Source organism: Pan paniscus, chromosome 20 (genome assembly GCF_029289425.2).
Source record: "Pan paniscus chromosome 20, NHGRI_mPanPan1-v2.0_pri, whole genome shotgun sequence".
In the NCBI taxonomy this organism is placed as follows: Eukaryota; Metazoa; Chordata; class Mammalia; order Primates; family Hominidae; genus Pan; species Pan paniscus.
The window spans coordinates 13,999,376-14,025,663 of record NC_073269.2 but is presented as its reverse complement, the minus strand read 5'-3'; the positions used below and the strand labels follow the sequence as shown (position 1 = coordinate 14,025,663).

At 47.9% G+C, this 26,288-nt stretch overlaps 1 protein-coding gene across 1 annotated transcript in view; it reads left to right on the top strand.

Annotated features, from left to right (window-relative positions):
* MUC16 (mucin 16, cell surface associated) overlaps nt 1–26,288 on the top strand; it is a 239,107-nt gene that overhangs the window by 10,941 nt on the left and 201,878 nt on the right. Inside the window, exon 2 of the mRNA XM_063599829.1 lies at nt 21,034–21,465. Within this exon, the coding sequence (XP_063455899.1) occupies nt 21,034–21,465 (432 nt within the window). The remainder of the gene's footprint in view (nt 1–21,033; nt 21,466–26,288) is intronic.

The window sequence follows — 26,288 nt, the reverse complement described above, 5'->3', positions numbered from 1 at the left end:
GCCTGTAATCCCAGCCAAAGTCCCAGCACTTTGAGAGCCTGAGGCGAGAGAATCGCTTGAGCCCAGGAGCTCGAGGCCAGCCTGGGCAATGCAGCAAGACCCTACCTCTACAAGAAAAAAAAAAATCAAAACTAGCCCTGGCAACATAGCTAGACCCCATCTCTACAAAAATTAAAGAACTAGCTAGACATAGTGGCACACACCTGTGGTCTCAGCTACTCAGGAGGCTGAGGCAGAAAGATAGCTTCAGCCTGGGAGGTTGCGGCTGCAGTGAGCCATGATCTGCCACTGCACTCCAGCCTAGGCAACAGTGCAAGACTCTGTCTCGCAATAAATAAATAAATAAATTGCTGTTTTTATTGTTATAGTAGTAATAGTAATAATAGGGCCGGGCGCGATGGCTCACACCTGTAATCACAGCACTTTGGGAGGCCGAGGCAGGTGGATCACGAGGTCAGGAGTTCGAGACCAGCCTGGCCAACATGGTGAAACCCCATCTGTACTAAAAATACAAAAATTAGTTGGGCATGGTGGGGCACGCCTGTAATCCCAGCTACTCGGGAGGCCGAGGCAGAAGAATTGCTTGAACCCGGGAGGTGGAGGTTGCAGTGAGCCGACATCACGCCATTACACTCTGGTCTGGGTGACAGAGAGAGACTCCGTCTCAAAATAAATAAATAAATAAATAAATAAATAAATAAATAAATAAATAAATAAATAATACTATAATCCTTAGCTTTTAGCACAGAATTCAGCCTCTATTAGATCACTAGATATTTATTGCGTGGACAGACAGATGGATGGCAAATTTTTGAGCAAAGAAAGGTAGTGTAAAGCCGCTTCCAAGCTTTGGGCATGACTTAGATCAAAACCAGAGAGGCTGGGCCAGGTGCAGGAGCTCACGCCTGTAATCCCAGCATTTTGGGAGACCGAGGTGGGCGGACCACCTGAGGTCAGTAGTTCGAGACCAGCCTGGCCATCATGGTGAAACGCCATCGCTACTTTAAAAAATAAATAAATAAAAATAAAAAAATAGCCTGGCATCATGGCGCGTGCCCGTAATCCCAGCTACCTGGGAGGCTGAGGCAGAAGAATCACTTGAGCCTGGGAGGCAGAGGTCGCAGTGAGCTGAGATCGGGCCACTACACTCCAGCCTGGGTGACAGAGCAAGCCTCCATCTCAAAAAAAAAGAAAAAGGAAAGAAAAAGAAAATCAGAGAGGCTGGCTGGGGATGGGGGAGCCGGGAGGGAGCTGTTCTGCCCACTTCGTCTCAGTTTATACTTCCAGCCTCCACATCTCCCGACTTCAGAACTCAAAAGTCAGATAAAACCGAGAAATGCTATTAGTAAACACATTTGTGTTTGTCTGTGAGGAGTTACAATGTTGAAAATTGAGTTTAATTTTAAACCATCCTGGCTGACTCAGCTCTCAGCGCTGCCCCCTGGGGAGGGTGCAGTCCTTGGCTCAAAGCCAGAGAATTACCATAGTAAAGCCTCTATTTGTCCCAACTGACAGTTTTGATCCCCTTCGTTTTTTTTTTTTTTTTGCTTGTTTGTTTGTTTGAGACTCACTCTGTCACCCAGGCTGGAGGGCAATGGCGCGATCTCGGCTCACTGCCACCTCACTCTCTCACTCTCGGGTTCAAGCAATTCTTCTGTTTCAGCCTCCTGAGTAGCTCGGACTACAGCCTCCCGCCACCACACCTGGCTAATTTTTGTATTTTTAGTATAGATGGGGTTTCACCATATTGGTTTGGTTGGTCTCCAACTCCTGACTTCGGATGATCCGCCCGCCTCGGCCTCCCAAAGTGCTGGGATTACAGGCGTGAGCCACCGCGCCAGGCCTCCCCTCCAATTTTTGAAGGAGGGAAAAAAAGAAACGTTCCCTGCCAGGCATGCTCCCACCCTCATCCCCCAGCCCTCCACACTGTTTTATTGTTTGCCCCTAGGGCTGCCTCTGTGGTTTCGCAGGAGGAAAAGGACCCGAGGCGTCCTCTGCACGCTGAGCCTAGTGACAGATCCTGTTTGGTTAGGATTAAGGAGGGTGAGGACTGCTGAGCTCAAGTCTCAGCAAGGCCTGCCAGGAAGGCATTTATACACTGCAGGCCTGGGGCGCCTCAGGGTTCCAGGGTTAGTGGAGGTGGAAACAGAGAACCTTGAGAGTAAATAGAGGGAGTTTGTAATCCCTCTCCCACTTCCCCGCCCTGGTTTCATCCCTCTCCCACCTCCCCGCCCTGGTTTCATCCCTCTCCCACCTTCCCGCCCTGGTTTCATCCCTCTCCCACCTCCCCGCCCTGGTTTGGTGGAAGGGGTGAGAAGCGGCAGACAGAAGAGAGAGATGGAGCTGGGGGCGGTGGCTCACACCTGTAATCCCAGCACTTTGGGAGGCGGAGGCGGGAGGATCACTTGCACCCAGGAGTTCGATACCAGCTTGGAAAACAGTGAAACCCCATCTCCATCAAAAAAAAAAAAAAAAGAACAAAACAAAAATTATCCAGGTGCGTGCCTATAATCGCAGCTACTTGGGAGGCTGAGGCAGAAGAATTGCTTGAACTCGGGAGGCAGCCGTTGCAGTGAGCCAAGGTCATGCCATTAGCCTCCAGACTGGGCAACAGAGTGAGACTCCAACTCAACAACCACCACCACAACAACAAAAAAGGAGACAGATGGAGAGAGAATCAGATGAGGGAAGAGTGAGGAGAAAGGGGAGAGAGACAAAGGAAGTGAGAAGGAGAACGAAGGAAGAGGGAGGGGACTGTGAAGGGAAAGTAAATTTCGGGGTCCCCAGATTGTGTCCGGAATTGGTTCCTTCCGGTGGGTTCTTGGTCTTGCTGACTTCAAGAATGAAGCCGCAGACCCTTGCAGTGAGTGTTACAGTTCTTAAAGATGGTGTGTCCCGAGTTCGTTCCTTCAGATGTTCAGATGTGTCAGGAGTTTCTTCCTTCCAGTGGGGGTTCCTGGTCTGGCTGACTTCAGGAGTGAAGCTGCAGACCTTCACAGTGAGTGCTACAGCTCATAAAAGTAGTGTGGGCTCAAAGAGTGAGCAGCAGGAAGATTTATTACGAAGAACAAAAGAACAAAACTTCCACAATGTGGAAGGGGACATGAGCAGGTTGGCACTGCTGGTTCAGGTGGCCAGCTTTTATTACCTTATTTGGCCCCAACCACATCCTGCTGATTGGTCCATTTTACAGATCGCTGATTGGTCCATTTTACAGAGGGCTGATTGGTCCGTTTTTACAGAGTGCAGATAGGTATGTTTTTACAGAGGGCTGATTGGTGCGTTTACAAACCTTTAGCTAGACACAGAGCGCTGATTGGTGTGTTTTTACAGAGTCCTGATTGGTGCGTTTACAAACCTTTAGCTAGACACAGAGTGCTGATTGGTGCGTTTACAATCCTTTAGCTAAACAGAAAAGTTCTCAAAGTCCCCACCTGACCCAGAAGCCCAGCGGGCTTCACCTCTCAAAATCATTAAGCTAGAGCGAAAAGTCAAGCTGGCAACTGCTCAGGGCCGACCTGCCTCTCATTCTATTCAGTCTCCTCTGCTCACTTAGATACATTCATATCTGATTGGCTCCTTTGGAGAGGCTTATCAGAAACTCAAAATAATGCAACCATTTGTCTCTTATCTACCTATGACCTGGTTTTTGTTTTGAGATGGAATCTCATTGTGTCACCCAGGCTGGAGTGCAATGGCACAAATACAGCTCACTGCAGCCTCCACCTCCTAGGCTCAAGCGATCTTCCCATCTCAGCCTCCTGAGTAGCTGGAACTACAGGTGCACATCACCATGCTTGGCTAATACAAATTAAAAAAAAAAAATTACGTTCCTCACCCATAGTACATAGCATTATGGCTACAACTGTGGTAGCCCCAGTAGCTGCATTGCAAGAGCTCACTCACTGTGCATGGCTAGCGAATGATGTAAAACACACCCAAGGCTTCGGAAATGTCCAACGGTCCATTAAACAGTGACACTCTCCAGCGAGACTTCCAGGAGCTGCTTAGCTAATCACTAGCTCCACGACGACCTTAGGCAGATTATTGTACTTCTCCTTACCTCTCTCAGGTTCCTCATCTGTGAAATGAGCTTAATAATAGTACTATCAAAATGTCGTTGTGAGGGCCTGGTGCAGTAGATAATGCCTGTAATCCCAGCACTTTGGGAGGCCAAGGCAGGCAGATCACTTGAGGTCAGGAGTTCGAGACCAGCCTGGCCAATATGGTGAAACCCCATCGCTACTAAAAATGCAAAAACGAGCTGGGCGCGGTGCCAGGTGCCTGTAATCCCAGCACGTTGGGAGGTCGAGGCGGGCAGATCACTTGAGATCAGGAGTTTGAGACCAGCCTGGCCAACATGGTGAAACCCTGTCTCTACTTAAAACACAAAAACTAGCTGGGCATGGTAGTGCACTCCTGTAGTCCCAGCTACTCAGGGGGCTGAGGTAGGAGAATCGCTTGAACTCAGGAGTTAGTGGTTGCAGTGAACCAAGATCGCACCACTGTACTCTAGCCTGGGTGACAGAGTGAGACCCCGTTTGAAAAAAAAAAATAGTTGTTGTGAGAATTCTATGATTTAATATATTTAGAGTTTTTGGAAAGATGCCTGACATGGTAAATCCTTACTATCATTATACTAAGTCGTTAATATTTATATCATGTTATTAATATTATTATGTATTGTAAGTATACGTGTGTGTGTATATATATATATATATTTTTTTTTTTTTTTTTTTTTTGAGACAGAGTCTCGCTTTGTCGCCAAAGCTGGAGTGCAGTGGCACAATCTCGGCTCACTGCAACCTCCACCTACTGGGTTCAAGTAATTCTCTGCCTCAGCCTCCTGGACAGCTGGGATTACAGGCACCTGCCACCATGTCCGGCTAATTTTTGTATTTTTAGTAGAGATGGGGTTTCACCATCTTGGCCAGACGGGTCTTGAACTCCTAACCTCGTGATCCACCTGCCTTGGCCTCCCAAGGTGCTGCGATTACAGGCGTAAGCCACCTCGCCCGACTTATTTATTTATTTATTTGTTTATTTCTGAGACAGCGTCTCACTCTATTGCCCAGGCTGGAGTACAGTGGTGCTATCTCTGCTCACTGCAACCTCTGCTTCCTGGGTTCAACTGATTCTCCTGCCTCAGCCTCCCGAGTAGTTGGCGCCCGCCACAACGCCTGGCTAATTTTTGTATTTTTAGTAGAGACAGGGGTTTCAACATGTTGTCCAGGCTGGTCTCGAACTCCTGACCTCAGGTGATCTGCTCACCTCGGCCTCCCAAGTGCTGGGATTACAGGCGTGAGCCACTGCACCTGGCTAAACGTCCCATTAGCTTTAATCCTCATTCAGTACAATTATGTGCTGTATAACAACATTTCAGTCAATGACAGACTGCATATATGACAGTGGTCCCAAGGGATTGTAATACTGTATTTTTACTGTCCTTTCTCTATGTTTAAATACATGTAGATACACAAACGCTTATCATTGGCCTGGTGCAGTGGCTCATATCTATAATCCCAGGACTTTGGGAGGCCAAGGTGAGAGGATCACTTGAGCCCAGGACTTCAAGACTAGCCTGGGCAACATAGTGAGACCCATCTCTAGTTGTAAATATATTTTAAGTTAAAATATAAATTTTAAGTTAAAATATAAATTTTAAGGCTGGGCGCAGTGGCTCACACCTATAATCCTAGCACTTTGGGAGGCTGAGGCGGGTGGATCACCTGAGATCAGGAGTTCGAGACCAGCCTGGCCAACGTGGTGAAACCCCATCTCTACTAAAAGTACAAAAGTAGCCGGGTGAGGTGCCAGGTGCCTGTAATCCCAGCTACTGGGGAGGCTGAGGCAGGAGAATCACTTGAACCTGGGGGCAGCAGTTGCAGTGAGCTGAGATTGTGTCACTTCACTGCAGCCTGGGCGAAAGAGCAAAACTCCGTCTGGAAAAAAAAAAATATATATATATATTTCTATATATTTTTATTTATATATATATATATATGTAAAATCTAGAGGTCATACCCTACCGCCTGGGTGTGTAGTTGCTATACCATCTAGGTTTGTATAAGTACACTCTATGGTATTTGCACAATGACAAAATTGCCTAGTGATGCATTTCTCAGGATATATCCCCGTTGCTGAGTGAGGCATGACTTGTACCTAGAAGGTACACATTTTTTCAGTCCATGCTATATCTGGGCAAACTGAAGTTCAGAGAGGTTTTGTCAGTCCCCAAAGGTCAATAGCATTGAAGAGGTGAAACTGGGAGGTGATCTGGGCTTGTGAGATTCCAATGCCCACGCCTGTCCACTGGATCATGAGCTCTCTTGAGGCAGAAGCCTGTGCAAGGGTCCTGGGGTAGACATCACAGGGTGTGTCTGCCATGTGATGCATTGGTCAGTTTTGCTGGAATGCAGGGTATGTGGAAGGGAGGGGTGTGGTGGAGACAGATGAGAAATAAAGTCAGAAATAAAGTAGAAGCTAGTCAGACATTGAGCAGCAACCTGTGGATTTGCAGCTCCATTTAAGGAACTACAGAGTGCTCTAAAAAGCATCTAATCTGAGACAGCCTGCCCCTTAGCTCCTGCTGGTGAAAACAGCAGTTCACATCTAGGGAGCAAGAACGATTGTGCTGGCCAGGTGCAGTGGCTTACTTCTGTAATCCTAGCCCTTTGGGAGGCCGAGGTGGGCGGATCACTTGAAGTCAGGAGTTGGAGACCAGCCTGGGAAACATGGCAAAACCCCATCTCTACTAAAAAAACAAAAATTAGCCGGGCGTGGTGGTGGGCGTCTGTAATCCCAGCTACTTGGGAGGCTGAGGCAGGAGAAACACTTGAACCCAGGAGGCAGAGGTTGCAGAGAGCCGAGATCGTACCCCTGCACTCCAGCCTGGGGGGTAAAGCGAGACTCCGTCTCAAACAAACAAACAAACAAACAGATTGTGCCGAGACCCATGCCTGTGGTCCATCTCACAGAGTCCTTACAAGAACCTTTTTCTTTTTTTTTTGAGACAGAGTCTAGTTCTTTCACCCAAGCTGGAGTGCAGTGGCACGATCTCAGCTCCCTGCAACCTCCACCTCCCGGGTTCAAGGAATTCTTCTGCCTCAGCTTCCCAAGTAGCTGGGATTACAGGCATGCACCACCACGCCTGGCTATTTTTTGCATTTTTTTAGTAGAGATGGGGTTTTGCCATGTTGGCCAGGCTGGTCTCTGACTCTTGACCTCAGATGATCCGATCCGCCTGCTTTGGCCTCCCAAAGTATTGGGATTTCAGGCGTGAGCCACCACGCCAGGCCAATAACTCTTTTGTTTTTGTTTTTGAGACAGAGTCTCTCTCTTAGCCAGGCTGGAGTGTAGTGGCACGATCTTGGCTCACTGCAACCTCCTCCTCCTGGGTTCCAGTGATTCTCGTGCCTTAACCTCCCAAGGAGCTGAGACTATGGGCACGCACCACCATGCCCAGCTAATTTTTTTTTTTTTTTGAGATGGAATCTCACTCTGTCACCCAGGCTGGAGGGCAGTGGCGTGATCTCAGCTCACTGCAACCTCCACCTCCCGGGTTCAAGCAATTCTCCTGCCTCAGCCTCCCGAGTAGCTGGGATTACAGGCGCCCGCCAACACGTCCAACTAATTTTTGTACTTTTAGTAGAGATGGGGTTTCACCGTGTTGGCCAGGCTGGTCCCAAACACCTGATCTTGTGATCTGCCTGCCTTGGCCTCCCAAAGTGCTGGGATTACAGGCGTGAGCCACTGTGCCCTGCCACCTGGCTAATTTTTTTTTTTTTTTTTTTTTGAGATGGAGTTCCGCTCTTGTTGCCCAGCCTGGAGTGCAATGGCGCGATCTCGGCTCACCGCAACCTCCACCTCCCGGGTTCAAGTGATTCTCCTGTCTCAGCCTCCCAAGTAGCTGGGATTACAGGCGAGTGCCACCATGCCCGGCTAATTTTTGTATTTATAGCAGAATCAGGGTTTCATCATTTTGGTCAGGCTGGTCTCGAATTCATGACCTCAGGTGACCTGCCCACCTTGGCCTCCCAAAGTGCTGGGATTATAAGCATGAGCCACTGTGCCCGGCACTAATTTTTATACTTTTAGTAGAAATTGGGGTCTCACCATGTTGCCCAGGTGGGTCTCAAACTCCTGGCCTCAAGCAATCCTCCCATCTCAGCCTCCCAAAGTGCTGGGATTATAGGTGTGAGCCACCTTGCCTGACCCAGTTGTGTTTGTTTCTTTTTTCTTTTTGAGACAGAGTCTCACTCTGTCCTCCAGGCTGGAGTGCAGTGGTTTGATCTCAGCTCACTACAACCTCTGCATCCTGGGTTCAAACGACTCTCTTGCCTCAGCCTCCCCAGTAGCTGGGATTACAAGCACATACCACCATGCCTGGCTAATTTTTTTTTTTTTTTTTTTGAGACGAAGTCTTGTTCTGTCACCAGGCTGGAGTGCAAGTGGTGTGATCTTGGCTCACTGCAACTTCCGCCTCCTGGGTTCAAGCCATCTCCTGCCTCAGCCTCCTGAGTAGCTGGGACTACAGGCGCGCCACCACACCCAGCTAATTTTTGTATTTTTAGGACAGACAGGGTTTCACCATGTTGGCCAGGATTGTCTCCATCTCTTGAGCTCGTGACCTCGTGATCTGCCTGCCTCGGTCCCACAAAGTGCTGGGATTACAGGCACGAGCCACCAAGCCTGGCCTAATTTTTTGTATTTTTAGTAGCGATAGGGTTTCACCGTGTTGGCCAGGCTGGTCTCAAACTCCTCACCTCAAGTTATCTGCCCGCCTTGGCCTCTGAAAGTCTTGGGATTACAGGTGTGAGCCATTGTGCCTGGCCACAGACCTGGCTTTTATACTTTTCTTTTTCTTTTTTTTTGAGACGGAGTCTCACTCTGTTGCCCAGGCTGGAGTGCAGTGGCATGATCTCGGCTCACTGCAACCTCCGCCTCCCAGGTTCAAGTGATTCTCCTGCCCCAGCCTCCTGAGTAGCTGGGATTACAGGTGCACACCACCACACCTGGCTAATTTTTTTTTTTTTGGTAAAGATGGGGGGTTTCACCATGTTGGCCAGGCTGGTCTCGAACTCCTGACCTCAAGTGATCAGCCACCTTGGCCTCCCAAAGTGCTGGGATTACAGGCATGAGCCATCGCGTCCGGACTGACTTTTATATTTTTTATAAGAAGTCCGTGATCTTTCCCTCCTTACAAAAATTCAATAACCATTCATTCAATCGTTCATTCAATAAATATTTATTGATGATCTATAATATGGTAAGGAGAGACTGAGAGGTTAATATAAGAGGTAATACAACTATGATTAGTAATAATCCCATTAAGCATTGTTATTATTAGTTGTATTTAGATAAGAATTGATTGCAACAGCTCGTTCCACCGTTAATTTGATATTTACACTATGACATCACAAATGGAGAGCTTTACATGAATAATCCCATTTAATCCTCTTAACAGATCTGTGAGATCAGATCGTCTTTTTTTCTTTTTAATAATTTTTGTTGTTTGCTACATGACATTATGGGATACACGCAGATGGTGCAACGGTTACTACAATGAAGCGTCATGTATCACTTTCTATTTGTATATGTTTTGTAGTTGAGGAAACAGAGGCTTGGAGAGATTAAGCAACTTGCTCAAGGAAATATAGCTGTGGGTGATAGAGGTGGGGCTTGGGGGTTTGATCCAGGGGTGAGGTGGTCCACACCCTTCATCCACCAGTAGCTTGAGGGTGGTTTTTCAACGGAAGGAGACAGGAGTGAGGAGAACATCTGGGAGTGGCGAAGGTGGAGAGAAAAATCTGAGATGAGAGAGAGAGGGCCAGGCGCAGTGGCTCTCACCTGTAACCCTAGCACTTTTGGAGGCAGAGGTGGGAAGAGTACTTGAGTCCAGGAGCTCAAGACCAGCCTGGGCAACATGGGAAAACCCCATTTCTACTAAAAATACAAAACATTAGCTAGGCATGGTTGTACGTGCCTATAGTCTTAGCTACTTGGGAGGCTGAGCTGGGAGGATCCCTTGAGCCCAGAAGTTCAAGAGCAGCCTGGGCAACATGGCAAAACAAGGAAGAAAGAAAGAGAGAAAGAGAGAGAAAAAGAGGGAGGGAGGGAGGAAGGGAGGAAGGAAGGAAGGAAGGAGAAAGAGAGAAAGAAAGAGAAGAAAGGACGGAAAAGAAGGAAGGAAGGAGAAAGGGAGAAAGAAAGAGAAGGAAGGAAGATGAAAGAAAGAGAAAGAAAGAAGGGAGGGAGGGAGGAAGGAATGAAGGAAGGAAGGGCCAGGCGTGGTGGCTCATGCCTGCTATCCCAGCACTTTGGGAGGCCGAGGAGGATGAATCACCTGAGGTCAGGAGTTTGAGACCAGCCTGACCAACATGGTGAAACCCCGTCTCTACTAAAAATACAACAAATTAGCCGGGCATGGTGGCGGGCACCTGCAATCCCAGCTACTCAGGAGGCTGAGGCACGAGAATCGCTTGAACCCAGGAGGCGGAGGTTGCAGTGAGCCAAGATCGCGCCGTTGCACTCCAGCCTAGGTGACAGAGCGAGACTATGTATCAAAAAAAAAAAAAAGAAAAAGAAAAAAAAAGAAACAAAAAGAAAGGAAGGAAGGAAAGAAGGAAGGAAGGAGAGAAAGAAAAAAGGAGAAAAAGCTTTGAGCTGAAGCTCTTTTCCATCATGTTTTCATCCCACAAACATTACTGAGCACCTACTATGTCAAGAGAGGTAGTGGGTGTCAGGGTTCAGGGGTGAGGTAGCACAGTCTTTGAAGAGGTGACGTCTGAGCAGACGACTTAATGAGGTGAGGATGGAACTATTTAGGTATTTGGGTAGGTGGAAGGATGTTCCAGGAAATGGGAACAGCAAATGCAAGGGCCTTGAGGCAGGAGTGAGTTTGAGAAACAGCAAATAAACCAGAGCAGCTGAAACACAGTGAACGAGGTGGGAGAGAAGGAATCTGGGGAGGGACATGAGGGCAGGAACAAACCAATAGGTCCTTGGAGGGAATTTAGTTTTGACTCTGACATACATGCAGAGCCATGGAAAGACATTAAGCTCTGGTCTATCATTTTCTTTTTCTTTTTTTTTGGACAGGGTCTTGCTCTGTGCCCCAGGCTGCAGTGTAGTGGCTGATCACAGCTCACTGCAACCTCAACCTCCTGGGCTCAAATGATCCTCCCGCCTCAGTTTCCCAAGTACCTGGGACTACAGGTGTGCACTACCATACCTGGCTCATTTTTTATTTTATTTTATTTTTGAGATGGAGTCTTGCTCTGTTGCCCAGGCTAGAGTTCAATGGCATGATCTCAGCTCACTGCAACCTCCACCTCTTGGGTTTAAGTGATTCTCCTGCCTCAGCCTCCTGAGTAGCTGGGATTACAGGCACCCGTCATCATGCCCAGCTAATTTTTGTATTTTTGTAGAGACAAGGTTTCACCATGGTGGCCAGGCTGGTCTTGAACTCCTGAACTCAGATGATCTGCCTGCCTCTGCTTCCCAAAGTGCTAGGATTATAGGCATGAGCCACTGCGCCTGGCCTATTTTAATTTTTTTTTTTTTTGAAGAGACAGGGTCTCGCTATGTTGCCTAAGTTTATCTTGAACTCCTGGGCCTAAGCAATCCTCTTGCCATGGCCTCCCAAAGTGCTGGGATTACAGGCATGAGCCACCACGCCCAGCCCATGCTTTGACTCTTATTTTTCACAGCCTCCTTCTGGCTGCTGTACAAAGAGCAGACTGTTAGGGCACAAGGTGGAAAGAAATCAGAGAGGCTATCAGGAGGCAATAATCCAGGAGGAAGACGTGGATACATTTTAAAGACCTTGAAGGATTAGCTGATTCGTGAAACACTGGGAGAGGAGGTGGGTGCAGGGGATTCCGGAGATTCAGGTGGTTGAGAATGGAAGTCTTTGGTGTTCCGGTGGATCTCTGGAAGCCACAGCATTCAAGGGGTGGGTGCGAATATAACTGAGGGATCTGCCAGGGAGACTTGCAGAGAGAGAGCAAAACAGTTTTTGAATTTGCCAGGGGCTCAGTTAGAAAGGCAAAAAGGCGTGGTGGCTCACACATGTAATCCCAGCACTTTGGGAGGCCAAGGTGGGTGGATCACGTGAGGTCAGGAGTTTGAGACCAGCCTGGCCAACATGGTGAAACCCCGTCTCTACTAAAAATACAAAATTAGCCCAGCGTGGTGGTGCGTGCCTGTAATTCCAGCTACTTGGGAGGCTGAAGCAGGGGAATCACTTGCATCTGGGAGGTGGAGGTTGCAGTGAGCTGAGATCGCATCACTGCACTTCAGCATGGGCAACAAGAGCGAAACTCTGTCTCAAAAACAAACAAAAAGACAATATATTGGCCAACTCTCTGGGCCTCTGTTTTAATGTTAATGCTGGTCAGTTGTGCTTAAACTCCAAAGGGAGGGGTACAATGAGGAATGTCCAAATCCTCTCCTTATCATGGGCTGAACTAGTTTTTCGGGTTCCTTTGGGATCCTCTTGGCCAAAAGAGGGGTCTATTCAGTCAGTTAGGGGGCTTAGAATTTTATTTTTGGTTTATAAGATGAGCTTTCTGGAATTAGAATTTTCGGAAGGGTCTGGAAGAGAGGAAACAGTGAGTGTTACTTTCTCTCGGTCACTTCCGTAGAGGCAGGAAGAAGGGGATTTTCCTCTGGAGTTGTAGGAAATGTCCTGTATCTGGGTCAGGTGGTCCAAGAGGCCTGTAAGAAAAAGTTCTGGGCCGGGCGCGGTGGCTCACATCTGTATTCCCAACACTTTGGGAGGCCAAGGCGGGCAGATCACTTGAGGTCAGGAGTTCCAGACCAGCCTGGCCAACATGGTGAAACCCTGTCTCTACTAAAATACAAAAATTAGCCAGGCGTGGTGGTGCTCGCCTGTAATCCCAGCTACCTGGGAGGCTGAGACAGGTGAATCTCTTGAACCCGGGAGGCAGAGGTTGCAGTGAGCCGAGACTGCGCCACTGCATTCCAGCCTGGGCGACAGAGTGAGACTCTGTCTCAAAAAAAAAAAAGAAAGGGAAAAAAAAAAGCTCAGTTTCGGAGGTCAAGGTGGGCCAATCACTTGAGGTCGGGAGTTCGAGACCAGTCTGGCCAACATGGTAAAACCCTGTCTCTACTAAAAAGACAAAAATTAGCCAGGCGTGCTGGTGTGCATCTGTAATCTCAGCTGCTCTGGAGGCTGAGACAGGAGAATTGCTTGAACCTGGGAGGCGGAGGTTGCAGTGAGCAGAGATGACACCACCGCACTCCAGCTTGGGTGACAGAGCAAGACTCCATCTCAAGAAAAAAAGAAAAAGAAAAAGCTCTGGGGTGGGGTGAGTCATAGGTAAAGAACTGGGAAATCTTGGGTCACCAGAATGAGTGGAAGAGGGGAGGAGGGAAAAAAGAAGAATGACCACAGCTACCCTTTACGAAATCTGATTACAGTTGGGCCATTCACAGAGAGATTTCAGGGAGAGATTAACTCATTTAATGCCCTCTACAGCTCAGCAGTGTGGGAGCACATTCACCCCCATTTTCCAGATGAGTACACTAAGTCAGAGAGCAGAAGAAATGTACTCAAGTTAACAGCCTGTTGGTGGCTCAACAAAACAGACACAGACAGCAGGCATGGTGGCTCTGCCTGTAATCCCCACACTTTTTTTTTTTTTTTTTTTTGAGATGGAGTCTCGCTGTCGCCCAGGCTGGAGTGCAGTGGCGCGATCTCAGCTCACTGCAACCTCTGCCTCCCAGGTTCAAATGATTCTCCTGCCTCAGCTTCCAGAATAGCTGGGATTACAGGCGCCTGCCACCATGCCCAGCTAATTTTTGTATTTTTAGTAGAGACGGGGTTTCACCAGGTTGGCCAGGCTGGTCTGGAACTCCTGACCTCAGGTGATCCGCCCGCCTTGGCCTCCCAAAGTGCTGGGATTACAGGCATGCGCCACCATGCCCAGTTAATTTTATATTTTTAGTAGAGATGGGGTTTCTCCATGTTGGTCAGGCTCTTCTTGAACTCCCGACCTCAGGTGATCTGCCCACCTTGGCATCCCAAAGTGTTGGGATTACAGGCGTGAGCCACTGCGCCTGTCTCAGTTATCTATTGTTATAGAAGAAACGACCCCAAAATGCAGAGGCTTGAATTAATAACGCAGTACATGTCCGTAGTTTCAGCTATTTGGGTAGCTGAGATAGGAGGATCGCTTGAGCCCAAGAGTTTGAGTCCAGCCTGGGCAACATAGCAAGACCCCATCTCTTAAAAAAAAGAAAAACACCAAACACCAACCACCCTCTAGCAAACAATGATTTGAATGACTGGATTTCTCATTGGAAACCATGGACTCTAGAACACAATGGAACAATGTTTCTAAAATGCTGAGAGAACATGACGATTCACTAATTCTATACCAGTGAAAATATCTAGGAGGAACGATAGTAAAATAAATAGTTAGGTAAAAGAAAACGAAAAGAAGTCATCATCAACAGAATTGCTCTAAAAGAAACAGTAAAGAGAGTTATTGAGGCTGAAGGGAAATGATATCAAAGAGAAGCCCGGAACTTCAAAAAGAAAGAAGAGTGAGTGAAGGCAAATTTATTGGTCTTTAGATCAAGAGAAGTCGTACTCAAGGTGTTTAAGGTATAATACCTGAGGACCATCATCCACACCTGGACCTAATTTATTGATTGATTGATTGAGATGAAGTCTCCCTCTGTCACCCAGGCTGGAGTGTAGTGCTGGGATCTTGGCTCACTGCAACCTCCGCCTCCCAGGTTCCCAGGTAATCCTCCTGCCTCAGCCTCTAGAGTAGCTGGGACTACAGGTGCACGCCACCATGCCTGGCTAATGTTTGTATCTTTTGTAGGGGTGGGGTTTCGCCATGTTGCCCAAGCTTGTCTCCAACTCAAGCAATCTGCCCGCCTCGGTTTCCCAAAGTGCTGGGATTACAGGAGTGAGCCACCGTGCCCAGCCCCTGGCCCTAATTTACATCATAAAAGACATGACTGCTTCCATATTGTCACTAGGATACTCAAGCAGCTCTATAGAGAGGCCTACATGGCAATGAACTGAGGTTTTCTGCCCACAACCAGCACTAATTTGCCAAGCAAATGAATGAGCCACCTTGGAACTGGATCCTCCAGCCCACATCAAGCCTTCAGATGACTGCAGCCCCAGAGGACATTTGACTTCAACCTCTTGAAAGCCACTAAGCACCCATCTAAGCTGCCCTTCAACTCCTGGCTCACAGGAATTATGTGAGAAAATAAATGTTTCTTGTTTTTTGTTTTGTTTTTATTTTTGAGACGGAGTCTTGCTCTGTTGCCCAGGCTGGAGTGCATGGCACTAACTCGGCTCACTGCAACCTCCGCCTCCTGGGTTCAAGCGATTCTCCTGCCTTAGCCTCCTGAGTAGCTGGGACTACAGGCGTGTGCCACCATGCCTGGCTAAGTTTTTTATTTTTAATAGAGGTGGGGTTTCATCATGTTGGCTAGGCTGGTCTCAAACTCCTGACCTCAGGTGATCCACCCACCTTGACCTCCCTAAGTGCTGGGATTTCAGGTGTGAGCCACCGCGCCCGGTCATGTTTCCTTAAAGGTTTTATCCTATAAAGGGTTGACTTGCAATGTGGAGGGTAGATTTAATCATTGCAAGGGAGGTTTGGAGGTCTATTTCTAGTCATGTATTCCCTTGATGCCATCCTCAGACCTGTAATCCCAGCACTTTGGGAGGCCAAGGAGAGTGGATTGCTTGAACCCAGGAGTTCAAGACCAGCCTGGGCAACATGGGGAGACCCCGTCTCTACAAAAATAGAAAAATTAGCTGGGTGTGGTGTTACGCAACTGTAGTCCCAGCTACTCGAGAGGCTGTCACTCAAGCTAGAGTGCGGTGGTGTGATCTCAGCTCACTGCAGCCTGGACCTCCTGACCTCAAGCGATCCTCCTGCCTCAGCCTCTTGAGTAGCTGGGACTATAGGCACGTGACACCACCCCCAGATGATTTTTGTATTTTTGTATAGACAAGGTCTCCACATGTTGCCTGGGCTGGTCTCGAACCCCTGTGCTCAAGCGATCCACCCGCCTCGACCTCCCAAAGTGCAGGGTTACAGGCATGACGACAGCATGATTTTCTTTCTCCTTTTCTTTTTCTTTTTTCTTTCTCTCTTTCTTTCTTTCTTTTTTTGTTTGAGACAGTTTCACTCTTGTTGCCCAGGCTGGAATGCGGTGGCACAATCTCAGCTCACTGCAACCTCTGCCATCCAGGTTCAAGTGATTCTCCTTCCTCAGCCTCCTGAGTAGCTGGGATTACAGGCACCTGCCGCCGCACCCAGCTAATTTTTTTGTAGTTTTTAGTAGAGACGGGGTTTCACCTTGTTGGCCAGGCTGGTCTTGAACTCCTGACCTTGTGATCCACCTGCCTCAGCCTCCCAAAATGCTGGGATTACAGGCGTGAGCCACCGCACCCAGCCTTTACGGCATGATTTGCAAGGGAATATGTGACCAGAAACAGAACTACGAAGCTCCCTTGCAATTATTAAATTAAAAGAAAAGGAAAGAAAAGAAAATGATGCTGTTGTAGGGCCAAATAACTGGTTGTATGTTTGTAAGCAGGTGGGTCTCAGGGGGTCGGGGGGTTGTGTGAAGATGCTGTTGAAGTATATCTCTGAGGCTGCACGTCCCTGAGGGAGCATACCAGCGGTGGGTAAGGGCTTGGGAATGGCTGCATCTGGGTGTGTAGGATAGGTTTAGGGTGAGTCTGACCATGAGTAACTCTGACCGTGGGTCGGTGTGGCGTTAGTGACAGGTGCGTGTGGCTCCAGATAGAAGTGTTCTAAAAAAAGACAAAGAAAAGAGCTCACCTTCCTCTTCTATCTTCTCCCTGGGAGGCCAGCCCCTAAAGTCCTAGGAAGGGGCCAGGTCTTGAGTCCCAGTGACCCTGATCCGTTGAGGGCGCTTCTGCTGGAAATAGGTGTTTCTGGAAGCCGGGCGGTGACCCTGGTTCTGTCCCTCAGGCCACACTCCCAGAGAGTGAGTTTCGTTTATTTGAAACGCAACCATCCAGAAATACAATTGTTTTTTGTTCCACACCTTACTTTTTCTTCCACCTGACGCTCACCAATAGTTTCCTTTTGCTTGTGTGATGTGAACGAAGAAGATTGACATCCGCCCTGGTTGAGAATCTGCAGGGGAGAGGCAGACAAGTCCAAACATGTTGCTCAACTCCTGTCCAGGGTGGACAATTGAGGTGAAAGGGCTTCCTTGGGGAGCAGGTATCTGATCCTCAGTTACCCCTTCCCACAATAATGGATGAAGGATATGGAGGCAATAGCATTCAGCAGTGTAGCCTAGTGGCTAGGTCCTCTGACTTTGAAACCACGTGGTCTGGGTTTAAGTCCCAGCTGTGCTACTAATCAGCTGTGTTACACTGGGAGCTTAGCCTCTCTGTGTCTTCAATCTTATTCTTTGTAAAATGTGGATACTTACAAGATAGCAGTACCCAGTGTGGAAATATGTGAGCCAGGTGTGTAATTTTAAATTTTGTATTTATTTATTATTTTTTAAGATGGAGTCTCGCTCTGTCGCCCAGGTTGGAGTGCATTGAGTTAGGGTTTCCTTGGTTTCTTTTGTGTTTGTTTTGTTTTGTTGTTGTTGTTTTAGTTTTGAGACAAAGTCTTGCTCTGTCGCCTATGCTGGAGTGCGGTGGCATGATCTGGGCTCACTGCAGCCTCTGCCTCCTGGGTTCAAGCAATTCTCCTGCCTCAGCCTCCCGAGTAGCTGGGATTACAGGCGCCTACCACGATGCCTGGCTAATTTTTATATTTTTAGTAGAGACGGGGTTTCACTATGTTGGCCAGGCTGGTCTCGAACTCCTGACCTCAAATGGTCTGCTCGCCTTGGCCTCCCAAAGTGCTGGGATTACAGGAGTGAGCCACTGTGCCCGGCACTTTTTCATTTTTTACATTGACAAAACATTGTATATATTTATGATATACAAGATGATGTTTTGAAATTTGTATACATTGTGGAATGAGTAAATTGAGCTAATTAACATACATATTACTGGCTGGGCACGGTGGCTTACGCCTGTAATCCCAGCACTTTGGGAAGCCAAGACGGGTGGATCACAAGGTCGAGAGTTTGAGACCAGCCTGGCCAACATGATGAAACCTTGTCTCTACTAAAAATACAAAAATTAGCCGGGTATGGTGGCGGGTGCCTATAATCCCAGCTACTCAGGAGGCTGAGGCAGGAGAATCGTTTGAACCCAGGAGACGGAGGTTGCAGTGAGCCGAGATCGTGCCACTGCACTCCAGCCTGGGCAACAGGGTGAGACTCCATCTCAAAAACAAAACAAAACAAAACAAAACATATATATTACTTCCCATACTTTTTTTTTGAGAACGCCCAAAATCTACTCTCTTAGCAATTTCCAAGTACAGTCAGCTCTCTGTCCTGTGTCTCTATTTGCTTTTGGGCAAATGGAAAGAGGATAGACAGCCTTCCTGCACCTGCTTTTTTTTTTTCTTGAGAAAGAGTCTCACTCTAGCCTGGAGTGCCATGGTGCAGTCTTGGCTCACTACAACTTCCACCTCCCGGGTTTAAGGAATTCTTGTGCCTCAACCTCCCGAGTAGCTGGGATTATAGGAGCCTACCGCCACGCCTGGCTAATTTTTATATTGTTAGTAGAGACGGGGTTTCACCATGTTGGCCAGGCTGGTCTCGAACTCCTGACCTCAAGTGATCCACCCCCTTGGCTTCCCAAAGCGCTGGGATTACAGGCATGAGCCACTGCATTCAGCCCATGCCCACTTCTTAATTGCCTTCAGTTCAACAGTCCTTATGCTAAAGGGGCATATTTTGGGGTGGTGTAGTCTGGTTCCCCACATCTGTTAGTTTGCAGAGCTCTAAGGTTATTGGGGGGTAGGAGCTCCAGTTAGTGATTACCATAAATGACAGCAGGTGTTATATGAAGGAAATATAGTATTTGGGCCTGAGGATGAGGGAAGAAGATGGGGTAATCTCTAGGAGTTTGGGGCAAATAAGTGGATGTTGGAATCATTCAGCAAGAGAGAGGAAAAGCGGCACCTAGAGCAGTGATCGGCTCCGTCACACCCATATTAGGCTTGGAGTCGGTCAGCTATCTCCACAGGGTAGCTGAGTATTTGATTCTGGAGCGGGGCTGGAGTTATAGGTTTGGATGTTCCAAGTGCGTGGGAGGTTATTGAAACCATGCAGTGGCCAGGGAGGATGCTTGGTGAGCATGATCTAAAAGGGCTGAGATGCCTGTAATCACTGACTAATTTGTGTATTTTTAGTAGAGATGGGGTTTCACCATGTTGGCCAGGCTGGTCTCGAACTCCTGACCTCAAATGATCCGCCTGCCTTGGCCTCCCAAAATGCTGGAATTACAGGTGAGTCACCGCGCCTGGCCAACCTGTGTACTTTTTTATGCTAGGTCTGATAAAGAGGTGGATAGTCATAGACAAGTAGGATTGGGTTAAACAAAAAAAAAAAAAAAAAAAAAAAAGAAAGGATCTTCTGCCAGTAAACTGGGGGAACTTAGCCAGGCCTGTTTGTTCAGATTCTTCTCTGTGTCCTGTGTCTTCAGAGATAAGATGTTCCTCTCCTCCTGGGATAGGGAGGGCTGCTCTCACATGAGAGTCTTACAACCTGCTTTAGGAGAGAAGAGAAAAATGTGAGAATAATCTTCATGCCTTGGATATTTTTTTCAAGTACCAAGGTGCTTGTTTATTACTAAGAACCTATGATGTGCCTGGCCCTGAGCTGGCTTCCAGGGCACAATTATTTTCTAATAACCACATTTCAGAGGCTTGTGGGGGAACTTGCCTCTTTCATTCATCCGATATTTAATAAAGATGACTATCTTTCATTCATCTATCCATCTTCTATTCATCTATTCACCCACTCATTCCTGCATCCATCCACCCACCCATTCATCCATTCACCGATCCATTCATTCATCCACTCATCCATCCATTCATCCACTCATCCATCTATCCATTCATGCACTCACCCACCAACCCCTTCTTCCATCCATGCAGCTATCTTTCATTAATCCATCCGTCTTCTATTCATCCATCTATTCACCCATTCATTCTTCCATCCATCCACCCACCCACCCATCCATCCACTCATCAATCCATCTATCTGCTCATGCATCCATCTATCGTCTGTCCACTCATCCACCCATCCATTCATTCATCCAGCAAATAGTCACTAAATGCTCAGTTTGCCCAAATATATCCACTTGAACTCTCTGCGAGGTCTGTGAAGCAGAATGGTCACCTGGGTTCTTGTTAGACATGAAGAATCTCCGCAGGATCTTCCGTATCAGAAACTGCATTTTAACAAATGATTCCTATGTGAATCAAATCTTGAGGGATACTGCTATAAACTTTACCAATATTGACAAGAGTTGCCGAAAAGATTGGGAGGAAGCATGGTCAATGCTGGCATACACTGGTGACTCCATAAATAGTAGGACTGCTATTTTCAATTTTTATTATTGTAGCTTCCAGAATTGGACAGATTAGCACTAGACTAGCTCTTTTTTTTTTGTTTGGGACGGAGTTTTGCTCTTGTCACCCAGGCTGGAATGCAATGGCACGATCTCAGCTCACTGCAACTTCCTTCTCCCGAGTTCAAGTCATTCTCTTGCCTCAACCTCCTGAGTAGCTGAGATTACAGGTACCCACTACCATGCCCAGCTAATTTTTGTATTTTTAGTAGAAGGGGGCTTTCACCATGTTGGCCAGGCTGGTCTCGAGCTCCTGACCTCAGGTGATCCACCCGCCTCGGCCTCCCAAAGTGCTGGGATTACAGGGGTGAGCCACCGCGCCCGGCCTAGACTAGCTCTTTGTTTGCAAGGTTTGTTTGCAAGATTTGTTTGCAATTTGGGGTCTTATTCAGGGAGGACTTATAGAGGATTGCCTCTTCTGAAGTATACTTATGGCTCTGAGTTTTCTAAATCACTGAAGAGGTAACACTGATCCTGTCTCCTCTCTCTCCTCTCCCCAGGAGGAATTACTCATCTGGACACCAGAGCCCTGCTAAGCCTGGTTGCAGCCACAGAAATCCTGGGTGGTCACCATGTACCCACATCTCAGCCTTCTGCAGAAGACCTGTGCCCTGATATGCCCATCTCCTGTGGGAGAACCCTGGGGACACGCTCATTGTCCACAGTCAGGAACATGAGTGGTGCTTCTGTGGACACCAAGAGGCAGCCAAACAAGAGAAAGCTGATCAGAAGGGCAGCATTCAGCCCAGTTCCTTCAAGGTCACCTGCGAGGCCAGAGGGTCCTATGACTTCCGGGAGGCTGGACGCCAGAGGCCAGGGATGGGACCCTGGAGGCCCCAGGATCCCAGTGTATCCCGTGCCCACTGAGCAGTCACACCCTGCACACTCAGGGCTGAGGCACCAGTCACATTCCCACACCAGGACCGGAGACAGTAAGTCCTTGCCTTTTTAATCTTCTAACTAGACATTGGCCCTGCCAGTGTTTAAATGTCTTTGATTCTTTATTGGTCTAGTAGACGTTGAAACGGTGCCTGATGCCAGAGGATGGGCAAATTGGTTGCAGCTTCACGCAGTTTAGAGTCAACTAGTGAAGACAAGTTTGAAACAAAGTATCACAATAAAACAGGATGATGTGGAGGATGGGGGAAGCATGTAGCATTCAGGCAGGTAGGGTGAACCTAGGGGAGGGAATCAGGAGTTTCTCTGCTAGTGAAATTTAAGCTGCATTGAGGAGTTAACCAGCAAAGATGGCGTCCACATGATGTAAGCATTTAGTGGATGTTTCTTCTCCCTCCTTCCAACCTCTTTTTGTTTTTTTGGTTTTTTTTTTTGAGACAGAGTCTTGCTCTGTTGCTAGGCTGGAGTGCAGTGGCAGGATCTCAGTTCACTGCAACCCCTGCCTTCCAGGTTCAAGCGATTCTCCTGTCTCAGCCTCCTGAGTAGCTGGGACTACAGGCATGCACCATCATGCCCAGCTAATGTTTGTATTTTTAGTAGAGACGGGGTTTCACCATGTTGGCCAGGATGGTCTTGATCTCTTGACCTCATGATCTTCCTGCATCGGCCTCCGAAAGTGCTGGGATTACAGGCGTGAGCCACGGTGCCCGGCCCCAACCTCCTCTTTCTCTCTTCCTCCTTTTCTTCTCCTCCTGCTTCCCTCTCCTTTTCTCCCTGACCCTCCCCCTCCTTTCTTCCCCTCGTTCTTTTCTCTTCTTCCCCTTTCTCCTCCCCCTTCTTCTCCTCCTTCAATTATTTTATTTATTTATTTACTTATTTATTTTTCGAGACCAGATCTTGCTCTGTCTTGCTCCACCCAGGCTGGAGCACAGTGGCATGATCTGGGCTCACTGCAACCTCCGCCTCCCAGGTTCCAGCGATTCTCCAGCCTCAGCCTCCCAAGTAGCTAAGATTACAGGCAACACGCCCGGCTAATTTTTGTACTTTTAGTAAAGACGGAGTTTCACCATATTGGCCAGGAAGGTCTTGAACTCCTGACCTTAGGTGATCTGCCCACCTCAGCCTCCCAAAGTGCTGGGATTACAGGCGTGAGCTGCCACACCTGGCCCTCCTTCAGTTATTTTTAAAATGAATTACTATTTGTTTCTTGAGTCCTTCCAGTCATGGACAAAGCCTGTAGTTCCTTTTTGTCCAGATCTCAAGCTAAGGATGGTTTTTACTGGCCGGGTGCAGTGGCTCACGCCTGTAATCCCAGCACTTTGGGAGGCTGAGGCAGGTGGATCACTTGAGGTCAGGAGTTTGAGACCAGCCTGGCCAACATAGTGAAACCCCATCTCTACTAAAATACAAAAAATTAGCTGGGCTTGGTGGCGGGCGCTTGTAATCCCAGCTACTCGGGAGGCTGAGACAGGAGAACCACTTGAACCTGCGAGGCAGAGATTGCAGTGAGCTGAGATCATGCCACTGGACTCCAGCCTGGGTGACAGAGTGAGACTCTGTCTTAGAAAAAAAAAAATAGGATGGTTTTTACATGTTTGAAGGATTGGGGAAATCAACAACAACAAAAGAGGAAGACAGAGCAGGGTTCTCACGGCCTGTGAAACCTAAGATACTCACTCTGGGCCCTTACTGAAAGTTTGCCAAGACCTGGAATATATTATTTTTTATTTTATTTTATTTATTTATTTTTTGAGACAGAGTCTCTCTGTGTTGCCCAGGCTGGAGTGCAGTGGCGCCATCTCGGCTCACTGCAACCTCCGCCTCCCGGGTTCAAGTGATTCTCCTGCCTCAGCTTCCCAAGTAGCTGGAATGACAGGTGTGTACCATCACACTTGGCCTGGAATATATTATTAACGTGATTTTCACTTGTTTCTTTTTACGTGTGTGTGTGGGGAGGGGCTGCTAGAAAGTTTTAAAACACATATATGGCTTGCATTGCATTTCCACTGTAAGAGCTGCTTTAGAGCGTTTCCAGGGTCTGTCCCAGAGCAAGGCACATGTAAGGTAGGGAGGGACAGGGAGGCCAGTGGTTATTCTTGTACATCTCTGACTTCAGAGTTCTGGATTTGAACCCTTGGTTGTGAACACATTGCTGAACCCATTGGTTCTCAGTGGCTCATCGTTCAATGTGGCTCTAAGAGCATTTAATGATATAGCACATTGGCCAGGTATGGTGGCTCACACCTGTAATCCCAGTGCTTTGGGAGGCCAAGGCAGATTGCCTGAGCCCAGGAGTTCAAGACCACCCTGGGCAAAATGGTAAAACCCCATCTCTACAAAAAAATTAGCCAGGCTTGGTGGTGGGTTCCTGTAGTTCCAGCTACTCGGGAGGCTGAGGTGGGAGGATGGGTTGAGCCCGGGAGGCAGAGGTTGCAGTGAGCCAAGATCACGTCACTACACTCCACTCCAGCCTGGGTGACAGAGCAAGACCCTGCTTCAAAAAAAAAAAAAAAAAAAAAAGAGGCCGGGCGCGGTGGCTCATGCCTATAATCCCAGCACTTTGGGAGGCCGAAGTGGGCGGATCACCTGAGGTCAGGAGTTCGAGACCAGCCTGACCAACATGGAGAAACTCCGTCTCTACTAAAAATGCAAAAATTAGCAGGGCGTGGTGGCACACGCCTGTAATCCTAGCTACTCAGGAGGCTGAGGCAGGAGAATCGCTTGACCCCAGGAGGCAGAGGTTGCAGTGAGCCAAGATCATGCCATTGTACTCCAGCCTGGGCAACAAGAGCGAAACTCCATCTAAAAAAAGGAGACAGAGAGATAGCACAAATTCAAACACTTAACACAATGCCTGGCTCACTGAAAGCATCAGGTAGAGGATGCCTCTTTTAAGTCATTTGCTGAAGACCCTCTAAGTCACTACCTCCTAGAGCCAAATATGCTCTTTACATATTTCAGGAGAGCTCAGTGCACCTCAGCCTTCTGGGCTTTCCCAGTCTGGCCTCACGGGAATGCTTCCTTGCTGTCCTTCTCAGCTGCTTCTGTGAACACTTGAGATTAGCAGCTGGTCATGATGTTACCTGAGCTGGCTAACACCACAGGTGTGCCCAGGAGACCATGAAGAGCAGTAGGGCGAGGCTGTCATGAGGCCAACTGTGCAATGAGAAGGGGTCCTCCTAGCAGCTGGGAAGTGCCATACAGCTTCTGCTGGGGAGCTGGAGGAAGTACGAGTCAGCTCCCGCCTGGCCAGCCAGTAAGAGCAGGGCAAGGTGTTGGCACTGGACATTTGGGAGTGTACGTGCCACCAGCTCCTGTCATCTGCTTTGTTTCCAAACTCAGAGTGAAGCAGACCTGTCTTGTGGACACTAACTTCCTTCATTCATTCCTTCGCTTGTTTGGCAAATATTTATTGAGCACCTGCTGGGTGGTAACGCCTGTGTCAAACACCATGGGATGTACAGTAAACAATGTGGTCAGGGCTTCTGCCCTTGCCAAGGCAGAAAATCAAGAAGATAAAGGTTGTAAAAAAGTCTGTGCAGCTGCAGGTCGTGGCATGTGCCTGTAGTCTTAGCTACTTTGGAGGCTGAGGTGGGAGAATCACTTGAGCTCAGAAGTCAGAGGCTGTAGTTTGTGATGATTGCTTGTGGATAGCCACTGCACTCTAGCCTGGGCAACATAGCAAGACCCCATCTCTTTTTTTTTTTTTTTTTTTTTGAGACAGAGTTTCACTCTTGTTGCCTAGGCTGGAGTACAATGGTGAGATCTTGGCTCACCGCAACCTCTGCCTTCCGGGTTGAAGCGTTTCTCCTGCCTCAGCCTCCCGAATAGCTGGGATTACTGGCATGCATGACCATGCCTGGCTAATTTTGTATTTTTGGTAGAAATGGGGTTTCTCCATGTTGGTCAGGCTGGTCCCAAACGCCCAACCTCAGGTGATCTGCTCCCCTCGGCCTCCCAAAGTGCTGGAATTACAGGTGGAGGTTGCAGTGAGCCAAGATCATGCCATTGCACTCCAGCCTGGGCAAGGAGAGTGAAACTCTGTCTCAATAAGTAAATACATAAATAAATCTAGAGAGGGTATGTAATTTTGTTACATGCATAAATTGTATAGTGGTGAAGTCAGGGCTTTTGGGGTATCCATCACCCCAATAAGGTACATCATAGCCATTAAGTAATTTCTCATCACCCTACCGCATCTGCTCTGTCATTCCACTCTCTACATCCACATGAACACATTTTTTAGCACCCACGTATGAGTAAGAACATGCAATATTTGACTGTGTGTCTGACCTGTTTCACTTAAGATAATGACCTCCAGTTCCATCCCTGTTGCAGCAAAAGACATGATTTCACGGCTCAAAGACTTTTTTTTTATGGCTGTGTGGTATTGCGCTGTGTATATGTACCACATTTTCTTTAGCCAATCCTCTGTGGATGGACATTTAGGCTGATTTCTTATCTTTGCTATCGCGAGTAGTGCTGTGATAAACCTACAAGTGCAGGTATCTGTTTGTTTGTTTGTCTGTTTTGAGACAGAGTCTTGCTCTATCACCCAGGCTGGAGTGCATGGCGTGATCTCAGCTCACTGCAACCTCCATCTCCCGGGTTCAAGCAATTCTTGTGCCTCTGTCTTCTGAGTAGCTGGGATTACAGGCACCTGCCTCCACACCTGGCTAATTTTTGTATTTTATATTAGAGATGGGATTTCACCATGTTGGCCAGGCTAGTCTCAAACTCCTGACCTCAAATGATCTGTCCACCTCGGCCTCCCAAAGTGCTGGGATTACATGCTTAGCCACCATGCCCAGCCAGGAGTCTTTCTGATATATTGATTACTTTTTTTTTTTTTTTTTTT